Raw genomic sequence first — 16,832 nt, forward strand, 5'->3', positions numbered from 1 at the left:
CCTCCAACACCCCACCTCTGTTATCATCTTCCTCAGTTTGGTTTCTAGCTTCACAGCCTCTTTTCTCACTTCACTCCTATAGTCACATATCTCCAAAAAGTCCTACAATATGACTTTTTTTCATTAAGTCTTTTCTGGCAATGACATAGGAGTTTGGTTAAAATGCCACATAATTAAGTCCATGTGATATCCACAATGTTTACAAATCTAATAAAGAAAATCTGCGTAAATGATATAAAAATATCTGAGTCGGAAGATTCTAATAGAGCCATTCACTTCCCAGAAGCAAACTAGTCCATTTAAACTTATTCTGTTATTAAGATATCATTTGGGCAATGACTCTAGATTCCAAAATCTTTTCTGAGCTCTATTTCAGTGTACAGTATTATAAATGGACAACCAAGGGGTCCAGACTGCTTGTCACTACTTCAGCCAATTAAGCAGGAGCATGGTTAAATCATAGATGAGTGTTTATTCCAATAATGACAGCATTATGGGAGAGCATCAGGTCATCCACAAAAATCTGCTCTCCAGCCCACCATAAGTCAACTGCTTATATTGAGAAGAAGGACAAAGATTACGTGGGGAAGTAGGAATTACAGGTATGGGAAAGTAGGCACACGATAATCATTACAGGTTATAAGTCATGTGGCCTGGGGTGGTGGGGAGTAAGGTATATTATTTAGATACACAAAGACAATAGACAATTTCATAGCTAAAGATTCACCTTTGTCAAGAAAGTTGCAGGCCTAGGACATGACTACTCACCATGCCCTGTTCTATGTTAGCAACTTTTACATCAGACCAGCCTGTGTGGTTATTTTCAGTCTCTGAGTTTTTGAGCCCTGTCATGTGGGCCACCCTTGAGCTTTGCATATTTAGTGTGTGGTCCCTTTTTCATCCACAAGTTTAATATCTAAATGGTATCTAATTCACAGATTTTCAAACCATGGTTCCATCAAACATTGATTTTGACAACATGATCTAAGGTTTAACACTGCTAAAATGAACAATGGCAGGAAGGGTAAGTGACAGACCACAAATCCAAAGGTGACTTTAGGGCAGGTGTCCCAGCTGCTAAACAAACCACCATGAGAAATGAGAGGTGACCCTCTGGACTGGGCATCTCCAATCCAGAAGGAACCAAAGCCAAATGGCTGAGGAATCTTCTGGCCGAGCGCTAGGACTTTCGAGATGAGAGGTTTTTGAGAAGTCAATGAGAGAGAGTGGGCAGAAGACTTGAGACAAGGGGAATTGTGGAATATCACTCACCTAGAGAAGACTGGCTGGTGTGGGATGGAGGGTCAGTAATGAAGGAGAGATTTCCAGTCCATCCTCCTCCTTGGCTGGCTGGGGAGGGACCCTGTAAGGGAGGGAGGCCTGATCAAGGATAGCAATCGAGTCACCCAAGTAGGATTCATAAGTAAGCCCAGGATGATCTGCCTCTGCCTATTGCTCTCTGAGTAGCAAGCGCAGGGTGACTGAAACCAGGTCAACGGCTCCCTGTCCGCGTGGAACCCTCCCGGGTTTTGGCACCAAATGTTGGGTCGCCGAAGGAGGAACACACGAGACCAGAGTGGGGAGGAATTACAAATTTATTCGATCATCTGCACACCAGTGGCTGAGCCTGGATGACTGCAGCACCCAGTGACAGGAGTCAGTGGCTTTTAAAGGACTTTTGGCGGGCTTTTTTCTGGGCAGAGACTTTTTTATGCATACCTGGAGGGGAGATAATGAATGTGTTCACCGTAAGTGAGATGTAGTCTCAGCAAAGGGAATGTCCATAGTGAAATGACCTGAAAACCAGTTCTCAGGGAAGAGGTATCAATTCAATTGCTCTATCAAACCTAACAATTACTAGTTGAGAAAATGGATGATGTTCAAGTAATAGACTATGATAGAGAGATATGCATCAGTCCCTCTGCCTTTGAACAAGTTGAACATGTACCAGCCAGGGTTTGGCCAGTGAAAGGAACTACTCTAGATATTTCAAGTAGGAAGAGATATAGCCCAGGGATACAAGTTTCAAAGACCTATTGAAGGTCATGGGAAGTGCAGTTCAGAGACAAATGCAGGAATTCAGGAAATGCAAGGATTGAAAGAAGCTGCAGTTGATGACATGTCCTTAGTGGGTGATGCTAAGGGTATTCCAGGTAGTCATTTGCGAAATCACATCTACTGTCTGCAGAACAACATGCTCCTAGCTGCAGCTGCCAATGGGGAATATGGTTTATCTCTTTTACCTTCTAAATCCCACTTGAGGGCTTCTCATTGACAGAATATGAACCAGAATTTCTGTTAAGAGGAGAGTTTTTGAAATACAGTTTCCTGGCCTCTAGCACTACCTAGAAAGTGAGAATCTGAATGAGCAGGGATGATTTTGATTGTTAACAAGCAGAAGCAGGCATAGCATATACGAATCTGGTCAGGCCAGCATCTCTTTGAAGTGGTATTTTAGGTCCTAAACAGCCCTCCCTAATAACATATTATGCAAAAATGAAAATGGTCTATATTTATGCTATCCAATATGGTAGCCACTAGAGACATGTGGCTATTAGATACTTGAAAATGTGGCTAATACAATTGAAGAACTGAATTTTTAGTTTTACTTAATTTTAATTTATTTAAATTTAAACTTAAGTAGCTACATGTAACTCATGGCTACTATTAATACTTTGGGCAATGTAGATCTAGAACTCTCTTTGGTCCTATACCCCTCTGCCACTCCATTAAATGGAAGATATTGCCTTGTCTGTCCTGAAGTGGCCCTGATCCTGCCATCTGAATATTTGTTGTATTTGTGTGTTCAAGGTACAATTATCTGATGGAGTTGGGGGAATTATTTCACTAAACTAAGAGAATTGATCCTCTGACTACTTTTTTTAAAAATATATTTTATTGATTGTTTACAGAGAGGAAGAGAGAGGGATAGAGAGTTAGAAACATCAATGAGAGAGAAACATCCATCAGCTGCCTTTTGCACACCCCCTTTTGGGGATGTGCCCGCAACCAAGGTACATGCCCTTGACCGGGAATTGAACCTGGGACTCTTCAGTCCACAGGCCAATGCTCTATCCACTGAGCCAAACCAGTTTCGGCCTCTGACTACTTTTTGTGCCAACTTGCTAATAAACATTTGCTGTATATTTGGTTGAATTCACTCTGAGATTTGCTTTAACCTTAACTTACAATGGTAGCAAGGTAGCTGGGGAGACCACTAATATTTACCTACAGAACTTGATAAACTGTGACAGTTAATTAGCCTGATCAGTTTGCAATATACACTTTTCTTTGAAATCTGCAGAATCTTTGCTCTTAGCAAATATTAGCAGATGACAAAACAAAAACTGCATAAATATTAATATAAAAATCAAGGGAAGGTAGTTGCCCTCCACTGAACACTTCTTTTTAATGTGAGCATATTTAAGAGTATTTTTTTAAAACTCATGCATATAATACAAATGTCCTGTGTATAAAATGGTTCCTAATTTATGTGGTTGAACCTGCATTTCACAGTGTCACACAGACAGCCCAATATTCTACAAAAGATCCCTGGATGCTAAATGTATTATCACTTAGACAACCTTAGGTCTACTTACTCCATATTGTAGGCATTTTAAGCTCCTTTTGATTAAGTCTCCCAAAGTGCCTAGAGTCATGTTAGACCAAGGCATGTGCTTTCATGAACACATGCTACATACTTTCTGCCATACTGAAAAAGAACATTAGCAAATAAGATTGTCTATCATTTATTTGTTTATCAGATAAAAAGAAAATGATGCTTTAAAGGTTACTGTTTTTCATTTTTTCTTACACTTGAACATCTTCTGGTTTAACTGTCTTTCTGCATTTAAAAAGTTGCTCACAAGATCTCAAAAACTAGTGTTACTTATTAATTTAAGATGTCAGTATATCATGGAAATTATGTCACATTATTTGGAATTCTGTTTACACAAACATTTATATCCTCATTAATTATCTCTTCACTTGAAGCTGGATAAAACAAACTTGGAATTGTTACAAAAATGCCATATATATATATATATATATATATATATATATACATATATATATATATATATATATATATATATATATATATATATGCCAGTCAGAGAAAGATAAGTATTACATGATCTCACTCATATGTGCAATCTAATGAACAAAATAAACATGAACAAAATAGACTCAGACATATAGAACCATGGAACAGACTGATGAATTTCAGAAGGAAGGTGAAGGTGGGGGAATTGGGGGGTGAAAGATTAACTGGGGAATTTATATGCATAACCCGTGGACACAGACAACAGTGTGGAAGGGAGGGGTGGGTGGAGGGTGGAAGGGGTCAATATGGGGTGGGGGGACAAAGGGAGCATCTGTAATACTTTCCACAATAAAGATAGATAGATGATAGATAGATAGATAGATAGATAGATAGATAGATAAGATAGATAGATAGATAGATAGATAGATAGATAGATAGATAGATAGATGGATGCAATGGAATGCTTAAAAAAAGGAATGCCATGAATGATATCATGAGAGGAAAAGCTTAAGGAAACCAGTCACTGGAACATTTGCTTAGTCTGCAAAGCCTCCTATAACTGCCTTCTAAATGACTCTTCAGCCTCAATACAATTCATATTTATACATGCGACATCCAGGATTAGTGATTTGCAGTTTCAATGATTCTTTGCAGACGTTCCCTCATTATCACAGCCCCTTTGCATTGGATATTAGCTTTGCTGTTAACCAAGGGGCAGATTGGAGGTAGGGCCACCAGGTGGGGAATGTGTGTCAGTTTCTGGGGAAGTTCTCTCCATACTGCTCAGCATAGAGGTTGGGTGTGAGGTTGGGTGTTGGGTGTGCCTGTGAGAAAATATACTATTTGTATGAATTACAACTACTCAAGAGGCAGTGGGGAGAAAAGCCAGAGAGGGAAGAAAGACCAAAGGAAGAGACTCAATCCAGAGACAGTGGAAGTCTCTTCGAGGTACAATTGGGGCCTGTCATTCTGCCTCTACATTACCATATCAATGCATTTTCTTATTTAGGGGCTCCCTCATTTAGCCCCTGATAACCCACAGTCCCTCAGACAAGGATGACATTCTCACCAATCAGACTGTGTATGCGTTGGTCCTACTGGCCCAGCACACTTGTGGGACTTCCAAGGGAAGATAATACTTACTGATTGATGTGATAAGATGTTACTTTTATATTAGCCCTCAGATTCCAATGGTGGGTGCTTAAGTCTCATTCAGCTTCTTGTTAAACCACATATGAGGCTTTAATGCAAAATCAAGCCAATGGAAGTATCAGGTCAGTATGCTGCCATGATAACTTAATCTATATTAAAATAAATCCATCACTTTATTCAGTTCAATCATCAAACCTTTTGTTCTTAGCTGCAAGGAGGACTTAGATTACGATAAGTGTCTATCTGCTTGGGTATTTCTAAGACAAGTGGAGCTCCTCGATTTCCAGTGTCTCCACAGAGCCTTATAACAGTGCACAATCAATGTGCTGAAGTGATTTATGAAAATCTTTATGTTCTCTCTGCCCATGGTAAAATTTGATGATGCTGAACATTCTATTTTGATTCTTAAATTGGAAAAACAACACAATGAATAAGGAACCATAATCTATTAGGCACCTTTGCTTGCTATTGAATTACTTTACGTGGATTGATGGTGGAATTGGTTGGCTTTTTATAAGAGTAATTAAAAGGACTTCTGGATTTTAATTCCTAAATAAGATTGTATTTCCTAAAACAAAGCTTTTGATGTTTTGAAAGGCAAAGTTGGAACCAATCTAAGCCATCTGTCAAGGTGTGTGTGTGTGTGTGTGTGTGTGTGTGTGTGTGTGTGTTTTCATTTTTCCTTATAAGCAGACTTGAAATTGTTCTTGGAATCTAACTTTAGATTGCTTGAGAGAGCTGTGACTGCTAATTTCTTAAAAGTACACACCATGCTCCTTTGTTATATTGCTAATATTGATCTCTCCCCCATTCCTCCCTTCCCTCTCCTCCCCCCCTCCCCCCCCCCCCCCCCACACACACACACACATTCTATCTTTATCTAGGGATGCAGAAGGACACTGCTAATGCTCCCTTCACTTATCTCTTTGCAGGCTTGTTGATTGGTGCTGGCTGTGCCCTCTATCCCTTGGGCTGGGACAGTGAGGAAGTTCGGCAGACTTGTGGCTACATTTCTGGCCAGTTTGACCTGGGTAAGTTCTTTTCATAGAAGGCACTCCTTTTAGAGAAGAACCTATCTGATCTTTTATAGGAGCAGAAGGTGGAAAAGGAATGGAAGAAAAATATATTGCAGCCAGAGTCATGTGTAACAATACCTATACCAATACCTATCCTTCTGTTTTAATGAACAGTCATTGATAATCAACTGTTTGTCTGAATTATGGGAAATATTGTAGATACAAAGAAAATAAATAATCCTTGCTCTGAAGTATTTATATTTATTAATTCATTCAAAAATCATGTTTATTGCTCATTGCAAATGTTAAAAATAGTTGTCTATGTAATTCCCATTCTATCTGAGAAATAAAGCAAACAAAACCATAAGAAAATGACAGTAAGAGCTATGAGCAACAGGCAGCTTTATGACAGGGATAAAAATCAAACTGGTATTTGAAGAAAGTGACCTGTGAGGATTTTCTGGCAGTAGACACAAACACCTTGCTGGCTGTTTGGAGATTATGGAGAGCAAAGGCACAGGGGAGGAATGAGAAGACTTCATCAGGAGACCATACAGAGACTGTAGAGGCGGGAATTCACACATTGATGAACCGGCTCATGACTTTTTCTATGTACTAATTAGAAAATTTCAGATATTTATCATGTATAGATATAATGTATTCTGCTTAGCAATCTATAAATTTTTAAATATCTTTTTGTTGATTTCAGAGAGGAAAGGAGAGGGAGAGAGAGATAGAAAAATCAATGATGAAAGAGAATCATTGATCGGCTGCTTCCTGCATGCCCCCAACTGGGGATCAAACCTGCAATCGGGCATGTGCCCTTGACCAGAATTAAACCTAGGACCCTTCAGTCTGCAGGTTGATGCTCTATCCACTGAGCCAAACTGGCTAGGTTTCAACCTATAATTTTTTTTCATACTACATGGTTTCACCATTATAAGTTGTAATGATAGGATAATATTTCAGTTGGTTTGTAAACCTACATTAATTTCTCTTCTTTATTTCTTTCTTATTCTAGTTTCCGTTATTTTAAGACATGGTATACTAGTAATGAGTAGTTTAATTAATATGTCTTTTCTTAATTGAATTATTTTCTTAGGATTTCTTCTAAAATTGGTGTTATTAGAACAAAAACTATGAACCCATAAGAATCATTGCTATATGATAACAAATATTTTCCCCTAATATGTGGATAGACGGATTGTTTTTTATCTTCAAAGCATAGTGAGTTACTAACTTAAACATCGACTTTTCACATTAAATATTTTACTTTTAGAATAAAAATTTTGAGGAAATTCGTCTAATGGCAGTATTACCATATCCCAAATTGTTTAAAATAGGTTTATAAAATTGTTTCTATTAGATAATGGGGGGGGGGGGTGGGAAATGGACAGATCTGAAACCCTATCAAAGGTCTGTGAATTTGAAATGAAGCAATTTTTATTTGACTCTATGGATGAAAAACACCCTGCTTCACTCAAAATAACACCTGCTCTTTTGGTAGAGAATATGGTGCCTACTTTGTCCAAATGCAAACTGTCCATTCTTCCTCCTGGATGATAAGGCTTTCCTAAGTCTGGGTTCATTTGTGCTTGCCATAAATTAACTGAAGGGGGAAATGCTGGCATAAAGTTGACTATCAGCATTTTGTTTTATTTTTTGTTTGTTTTTGGAAATAAACTGTGTCCAGGGGTGATATTTTAACATAGTGTTTAGCATTTTCCTTTCTCTGGTGTTTGCAGCTTTCTTGGCTGTTTCATACAGGCCTCAACTTGGTTAGAATATTGTTGCAGCGGATCTCTCTTGTTATTGTGTGTTGCTATACTAATCATCAGGTTATAATGAAATGGAGATCTTGTTGTTTATCTTCATTACTGCACCCCAATGTTCTATATCTTCTCAGCATTGTGGATTAAAAATCTCAAACTTAAATTTACAAAAAAAACCCAAAAAACTCTTGCCTCTTTACTAGAGGTAATAATATCTTGTTATTAAACTCACTGAAACCATTTTAGTAATTTAAAAACTGTAATGTCATTTTAATTTTTGCCTTTTTATTTATAAACTAGTGGCCCAGTGCATGAAATTCATGCATGGGGAGGGGGGTGTCCCTCAGCCCGGCCTGCACCCTCTTCAATCTGGGATCCCTCGGGGGATGTCAGAGAGCAGGTTTCTGCCTGATCCTAAAGGTTGAGGTACCCCATTGGTGCACACATTTATGCACTGGGCCTCTAGTTTACACATAAAATTTGTTTCTAGGTCCCCAGAACAGGCATTTTGAGTGTATTGAGTTTGCTTTCTCCTGATTGCTATTATTTTTGCAGACTCTGCTATCTTTACTTTAGAAAAAAAAAAAAAAGTAAAGAGAAACTAGCATAGAGATATCACTATACCGATCTCACTGGACTGCCTATGTTTATTATCTTTAAGAAATTGTTACTGTTCCCTGAATACTAATGAAGGCTGAACTTCAATGAGTGAGTGAAATCACAGATTATGATTGCAAATTTGAGATTGGACGGTGCAGCATGCATGTGAGGGTGAGCATTCTCAGTAAGGAGAGCTCTGGGCCTCACTATTAGTGGCATACACTGACCTCTGCCACTTCTGAGAATAGCTTACTTCTCCTCCTCTCAAAAGAGAGAGTGTGTGGCCACATATTCCTCCCAGAGGTTGGGAAATGTTAGCGATAAGGTTCATGCCCTCCTTATTGTGGAATATGGGGCACTTTCTTGGCATGCCTTATTGAAAGGTGTTACTCTCTTTCTAGAGCACATCCTGAAAGAAATCATTGCTTCTGTTTCCACATGAAGATTATTTAAGGGGCACGTTCATTCACTCGCTCAGCCAACAGATATTTACGGGGTAGGCCTGTGCTAGATGCTTGGGACTAGGCACCAGAAGGAATTTAAAAAGACACTGTTCATGGCTCCTAGGGAACTTAAAACCTAGCAGGAGTGGCAGATATTCAAGGAGATAATATACGTGGGAAAGGAAAGTGTCAGACAAAGCAGTGGGCACTGTGGTTGCTTTGCCAATATTATTCTGCTCTAGTTGGTTACTCCAAACCAGAGGCTGGCAGACATTTCTTTAAGAGACAGATAAGTAAATATTTTCAGTTTTATGAACCATATATTCTCTATTTTAACTACTCAGCTCTGGGGTTGTAACATAAAAGGCACTTCACCTTTGAGTGGGTATGACTGTGTTCCAATAAAACTTTATTTACAAAAACAGGTGCTTGTACTGTAGTTTGAAGCCCCCTGACTTCAACCAAAGCATATCCCTGACATGCCAGAAACATCTTCATTCCAGATGTGCTCCTTTATTGATCCCTTCAGCCCCCAGGTCAGGGTTTAGGTCAGTCCAAGACTCTGTGCTGAGCAGTCCCATCCAATTATCCTAGAGTATGCTACTAAATACTACAATTTTCTTGTTGTGTAGTGTTGTAATATAAGGTGGCAAGCACTGTAAATTAATTTTCATTATCCCACCTCTTAACACTAGCATGCGATGGGAAGCCTTAAGCTCATTTGGGTCAGTGAGATTAGAGGAAATGCTTCCAGAGACTTCTGAGGAAAAAGGAATCACATGTCTAAGGGAAAGGCTCCAGAAGCGATGTTCTCCCTCCCTCTGGTTGTAATCTCTGATCAGCTGGAGCTGTAGGAAGGGCAGCTTGGTGGGCAGAGAATTCATCCCTGAAACAGGCCTTCCCTGGGAATTCCCAACATAGCTGACCACGCAGTAATTCATTTCCTTATGGGGTAAAGTTTTGGGCATGCTTTCTCTTATTTGCAGCTAAAAGCAGCCTGACTGATATTTTATTTGGTTATATCACCATTCAAGGGGGCCTGGCCTCACCTGGGAGCTTGCCAAGGAAATATATTATTTTTAGCTGAGCCCTTAAGGCTGTAGAGGGTTAAGGAAGGTGAAGATGAGGGTGGGCATTTTTCAGGGTGGCTCGGGGATAGGTTGCAGAGGTCAGGAAGAAGAGCCAGGAAAAAGGCTATGACACTGCAGATCTGCTTTAGGGACTGCATCCTTGTTTCAACCAGTTTTAATTCCATGTCTCAGCCATGATAAAGGTAACACTTTAGTGTAGAGAGAGAAGGTGGGGCCTCCTAGGGAAAGAACACTTAAACTGAATCCAGAAATGTAAGTCGTAGTTAGGCAAGGAAGGGTCTTCATAAAGAGTTCACATTTGTGGTTGTAATGTACAATAATATAATAGGAGTCTAATGGAAATTAATTTTTTAAATGCCTTCTTTTTTTAGAAAGATGATTTTGGGAAAAGATGAGAGTGTTCTTTCATATTTTCAATCCAACGAGATATCTCTTCTTCTCTAGTCTGAACAGTGACCATCCCACATTTCTTTATACTTGTTATTTTTAGCTCTGTGACTCCTGACAAATATTTGCTCTTCTCTCAAATCTAACTGCCTTTGAGAAAACTGATTTGCAAGTTATTGAGAAAGAATGAGGGAAAAATAGAATTTGATTTTTAAGCTTTTTCAACCTAGGTGATAGTGGGTGCTTCATAAGCTGAGTGAACCAGTTATCCTGATGTCCACACAGAAGTCTCTGTTTCTGCCAACAACAACAGAAGGAAGAAGAAGCTGTTGTCAGCTTCTGTGATAGTAATACAGCTGTGCACCAGAGTGGGACTTGCCTGGGAAGTGCTTGCAAAAAGCAGCAGTTAGTGTCCGCCACTGGATTCTGGAAGAGATCCCTAACGTTTGATGCATTCTAGTCATTGCTTACAGTAAATTTATGATCCCATTCTGATATTGCTTTAGGGGAGACTGGGTAGCAGTAAAGTATTGAATATGCATTGAGTTTTAACCAAACATAAAGATGTCAGAGCAGCAATGGCTTTTTGCTGGACCTGTTCCAAACTTTTGACACTTAAGGCCACGTCACTGAAGGTCACTTAGAAGGCTGTGTTCCCTCACACAGACAGCCGGTGCAAGGAGATGACAGAGGAAAACCAGGCAGCGGCTCTAAGTTAACCAAGAGCCAAACTGGGTGATCCCAGGGGGACCCAAAGGAACACTGTGGAAGGTGACACCAAATGATGCTGAGAAATTCCCACGGGCAGAGGAAGCCCAGCCTGGCCCGTGGTGAAGGGAAAAATCCTGTCCTGCTCAGGTGTAATCCCCAACTCTGCATCCTCCTGCCGCCAGTGTCTTGCCACCTGCACTCACAGCTGAAGCTGTCTGGGACAGCTGTAATTGCACATAAAAATCCTGAAGCCTTTCTCTTAGGGAGCACCTTTCTACAAAAACCCCCTCCTTTAGTGGGACCTGTTGTTTCCCCTGGAGTACATAACCCCCAGTCGTGGGAGGCCTGAGAAGTGCTGTGGGGAAATGTGCCCTCCGGGCCTTGCCCTGCTCTGGTCCTCTGGGGAGGCGCCTGGAGGAGATGAAGTCTATGCTCCATTGCCACTCCGCGTGGCCACACTTGTCCTGCACACATACCCTCCTCTCTGACCATTTCCTGTTATTTTATCATTAATGCCTGAATATCGTCTTTATTTTCTGCAGGCTATTTGCTCCGTTTTTTGTATGTTTGTTTTTGGTTTTGGGGTTTTTTTTTGTGTGGTTGGCTATGGTTGGTGGGAATAGAATGTGGTTGGTGAGAATGGGCTGTGGCCCAAACGGGGACCTCCTCAGTTATCCTGCTGTGTGCTGAATCACCAGAGCAGCATGTGCAAATGTCATGTAAGAGGTGAATGAATACTACACAATGTCATGTGCAGGTTTGGAGTTTACTTCTTTTTCTTTTATACAGTATTGCCTGTTCTGTACTTTATTTCTGCATTATGATTTTCCATTTGTATAAAATAACAAAGTAGTATTTAAACTCTCCAGATGCTCAAAACTAAAAAGAATGCTAGCTGCCCATATCTACACTCTAATATGAGAAATAATTAAGAATCCAGAAAGTATTAAAAATTATAGTAATCCTACATAATAATAGAGTAATATGCAGATTGATAATCACTCCACCACATCCACCAGCCAATAAGAGCGAGTATGCAAATTAACCCAATAAAGATGACAGTTAATTTGCATACACAGAGGGAGGGAGGAGTGAAGACTGAAGACAGCATAGAAGAAGAGGGAGGGAAAGTGGAAAGCAAGGCGGCTGTGGCTGCTGGAGCGAAAGCACTGGCAGTGCGTGCGAGATGGGGCGGGGCGGAGCACAGGCCTCGAAGGCTGCGGTGGTGGTGGTGGTGGTGGTGGTGGTGGTGGTGGTGGTGGTGGTGGGAGGCAGCAGGCACTGCGGGTTGGGTGAGCAGGGCAGGGCACACAGCGGTGGCGCTTGGCGCCCCAGTGGCAATGGCAGCGCAATGGCAGGCGAGGCGGGTTGGGCGTGCAGGGCCGGGCTCACAGAGGTGGTGGCCCCACCTGTCCCACCCCACCCTGCCCCACCCCGCCCACTGCAGCAGGAGAGGTGGTGGGGGAGGTGGCAGTGGAGGGAGGGAAGCCCGCCGGAATATTCCTGCAAGGAGTCACTACTAATAATAATAAGAAACAGCTGTTTTTTGTTTTTTTCTGATACATAGTTTGGGCTCAGTATGACTGAACCTCATATCAAGTCCAACTACTGTTCTGGCTCTCCTTCCCTTTCATGAAATTGAGCAACTGAGGAAAGTGTGACCTCAGGTCATTACTTTCTGGTAAATCCCCAAGTTGAAGATGGCTAGCACCCTTTCTTTGAGGCACAATAATAGCCCACTTGGGTAAAACTCGTTTTCCTGAGCTCCTTATCTTAATGTTGGAGCTATGGGGGCAAGAGAGACAAAACAGAAAAAATTAAAATTACAACTCTTTAGCAAGATTTTGGGGGGGAATCCAGCAGAGAAATTTATACCATTGAATATAATTGAAAGAATCTATAATTCAAGAATTTTCCCTAAAATATGAAACCCATGTAACATGTTCTGATATTTGAATGTGGTCCTTGTACAGCCAGTCATTGCCCTTAATGTACTCCTCTGTATATCTGTCACCTCACTCCTATTCCAGCTACAGCATGAATGGAGCTGTACTGGGTAAATTTATAAAGATGATATAAACTTTCCTATCAAAATTCACTGTAATATATCTCCTTAGACATAGTGCTGTTGTTTCAGAAGACCAAAGAAATACCGAGCACGCTTCCTAGAGAAAGGGAGGGACCCATTTATTAACACTATTGGACTCCAGGAATAATTTCTAAATCAGAGTGAAGAAACACACAGAGGGCTTCATTCTTTATATAGTCTTCTGGGGTCTTTGTCTGGAAGATATAGTTCCGCCCCCATTTGTGGGTTTACAGGAAGGCCCCCAGGTGTTGGGAGTCCCCAGGCTGAATCCGATTACCTGTCCTGGGACCAGCAATAAAGACTCTCCTCCCCCTCCCAGGGCAGTGGATTGTTCAGTTTTTATGGCCTGACAAGCCTTGCAAGACCAGTTTCCTCCTCACTGTTAGGAGCTCTTTGCCAATACATCTTCTCCAGAGAGTAAGTCCCTGCTCCCTCTGACACATTTGATTGTGTGTAATGGTAGGAGCTGCCCCCTGGCTTCCCCCCACCCCACCCCCCCAACCCCGCCAAGTAATGCCACAGCTTGAATGCATTAGTCCTTAAGATGGACATGTCTGGTTTTATGTTCTGACTCTTTACATTCTGGTTATCTCTATGGAGAAACAAAGCAAACAAAGAAGGTAGGGGCTCTTTTAAAATTTTCTTACCTCCTCTTTTTTTTTTGAAGTGGCAAAGCTCCAATGCTTCAAGCTGGAGCGACATAAATGAGACAGACTGAGTTTTGGGGGAAGATATTCAACTGCCAGGAGACTTCACCCCTAAACCTAGGAGTGAAGGGGCAGGGAGGTAGGAAGCTGCTGTACACAAACTCAGTTCTTACTCTTGGCGAGGGGAGGGGGGGGTAGAAGTAGTGGGAGGGTGTCCTACTATTAATGGTAAGTCTGCTCTATCTGCTCCTGGGAGGTACTAGTGGGGACCCACTCTGAGTTCTGCCTGTGGACAGCACACCTTAGAACACATCCCTAGTGGGTACATAGAGTACATCCTGAAACTGTACAGAAGGACCCACAGAAGCAATGAGTTTCTACTTCCAGTAATAAATAAACCGGAGCACTCAGGGGAGCTTGAGAAAGAGCCACACCCCACAAACTTTCTTTCCTCAGACTTTTCACTTCTGTATTTTTTGGCCAACAACCAAGTTTGGTGTTCTTGTCATCACTTTTCAGACCCACAAGGGATCATTTTAATTGTTTCATTAAAAGTCTGAATTAAAGCTTTTGTATGTTTTAGGTCAAAGGTTTAAAACCTGTTTCTTTTTCACTAGAGATACCTTTGTTCAGTAACGTCATAAAAGAACAAAATAGAATCAGTGCCATGGCAGATTATTTTGTCCTTGGTTTTAATGCATATGTAAACAAGATGGCCTGAATATGGAGAGGCAGAAAGGAATTTATTCAAAAGGAGAGAGACACCTATTGAACTTTTGTCCATGGCATTTAAAATACAAAAGTTTTTTTTCTCTCTCCATTAATCCTTTTGCCTTTCTGCCTTCATTATTTATTCAGAAAATGAAAAGAAAAAAAATATGAAATCGAATATGCCTGCTTCCTCTCTATACAAACTTTGCATTTTTATATTTTGACATGTTTAAAAAATTAAATATCAAAGATGAAAGATACTCTGCCTTGATAAATGAAGACAGTCAACTTATTATATCTGGACTCAGGCACTTATGGCCACAGGCTGGGCACTCAGCAGTGACCCGGTGAGGAACGCAGTAAGCTGGGCTGTGGGGCTCGGGTACAGATGGAAAGCACAGGAAGGCCCGGAGCCATGGAGGATTGTGTTGGACAGCTTTAGTCAGAGGACAGCACAATCTGAGTTGCAGTGTTTTGTGCTGTATTTCACAGAGCAGCGCTGTGCTGTTAAGGTCATGTTGCAGTGCTGTGGCCAGGTCTCTAGGTAGGAGTGAGGATGGCAGGGTGTCTCCTGTCAAAACACGGAGGGTTTACAGGCAGGCAGCTGCCCAACACAGAAGCTGGGTGTGCCCACGCCCCGGAGTCCTTCATCAGTTTTGCTCACACTGTGTCAGGGATGGTCAAAAACACCCAGTTTGACGGTGGGGGTGGGGGTACGGGATACGTGTCCATGGCTGGTTCCTCGCCCAGGAAGAATCAATTATCTGAATTCATCAAGCAAGTTTATTGGGCCCAACTTCCTACATCCTCTGGAAGGGATGGGTTTGCCAAGACAGTGCCAGTTTGGTTCCATTGGCTCAAGAAATGGGAGCACCAAGTCTGCAAAATGTACCCCTTTACTAACCAGATCATGAAAGGTGGACACAGGTCCCTGGAATCTTCTAAGAAGACTGGTAAAATCAAAGTGATAAAAAAAAAATTCTTGGTCTGGCGGTGTGGATCAGTGAATTGAGTGTTGTCTCATGCACCAAGAGGTCACTAGTTTGATTCCTGGTCAGGGCACATGCCCAGGTTGTGGGCTCAATCCTTAGTAGGGGGTTTGCAAGAGTCAGCCAATTGATGTTTCTATCTATCTCTCTCCTTCTGCCTTCCTATCTCTCTAAAACCAATAAAAGCATATTTTTAAAAAATTATTATATATCATGGGAAAGATACATTTGATATAGATATTTTTAATACATAATATGAGCACAAGAAAAGATTCTGGAATCAGTTTGAGCCAAGTTCAAGCCTCATCATTTATTTGTGATACTGGGAAAGTTACTTATTTTGCATGGATATCAATTTCTCCATCTTCAAAATGGAAATAATGTTGGGAAAGTACAAACAGATTTGCTTCTCTAAATTCCTGAAAGCATTATAGCAATTTCTAAACTTTATAGCACCCAGCACACATTCTATACATGACAGCTATTGTTTGATTATTAATTTAAGATCTTTATTCTAAGCACAAGTATAGTATTACAAATGTCTAGCGATTTTCTGCTGTGACTAAGGCATTGTACTAACATAAAAATGAAGCATGCAGATACGTGATACATAGTAGACTCTCAAACATTAAACTAACCAATGAAAAGGCAGATGTTAAACTACAATGTTTCCAAAAGATGAACTGATCACTGAAATTCCATTGTTATTTGTAGTAAGATAGTGTTCTTTGTACCCTTTTCTCTGTCTCTATTACTAATAAAAGCTCCACTTAAAACTAACTTGAGCTACCCTAAAAAATCAGCCAGAGATCTCCTACCCCAGCCTTTTTCTGGGACTGCCCTGGAATGCCACCATGATATTTTTCCCAATTGACTTGGCATGTAATGTGATGTGTTGTTTTCTGTTCCATTATTGACATATAAAATATTGATATGTTTAATCTGTCAAGAATAGTATTCCCCATTGTTGAAAATAGCAATTTTCCAACCAAGCAACTCGGAGTCTTATTTGCCCCCAGAGTCATGTTTGATGGAGCATTTAGGAAGCAAAGAGAAAGTTTTAACAGATTTTCTTCTTTAATTGCTGGTAACTGAAAGGATTACAGACAAAACTTGCCTTCCGGTAAAAGGCATTCTATTTGTATTATAATAACAAGCCACTGCCATGACTAGAAAGAC

At 40.8% G+C, this 16,832-nt stretch overlaps 1 protein-coding gene across 3 annotated transcripts in view; it reads left to right on the forward strand.

Moving 5' to 3' along the window:
* The window catches only part of LHFPL6 (LHFPL tetraspan subfamily member 6), a 194,682-nt gene that overhangs the window by 164,732 nt on the left and 13,118 nt on the right, over nt 1-16,832 (forward strand). For all 3 annotated transcript variants that reach the window (XM_084879494.1, XM_084879493.1, XM_084879495.1), the window contains exon 3: nt 6,130-6,228. In XM_084879494.1, coding sequence (XP_084735620.1) covers nt 6,130-6,228 — 99 coding nt within the window. The remainder of the gene's footprint in view (nt 1-6,129; nt 6,229-16,832) is intronic.

The sequence above is a fragment of the Pipistrellus hanaki genome, assembly GCF_964339955.1.
Source record: "Pipistrellus hanaki genome assembly, chromosome: 3".
Lineage (NCBI taxonomy): Eukaryota > Metazoa > Chordata > Mammalia > Chiroptera > Vespertilionidae > Pipistrellus > Pipistrellus hanaki.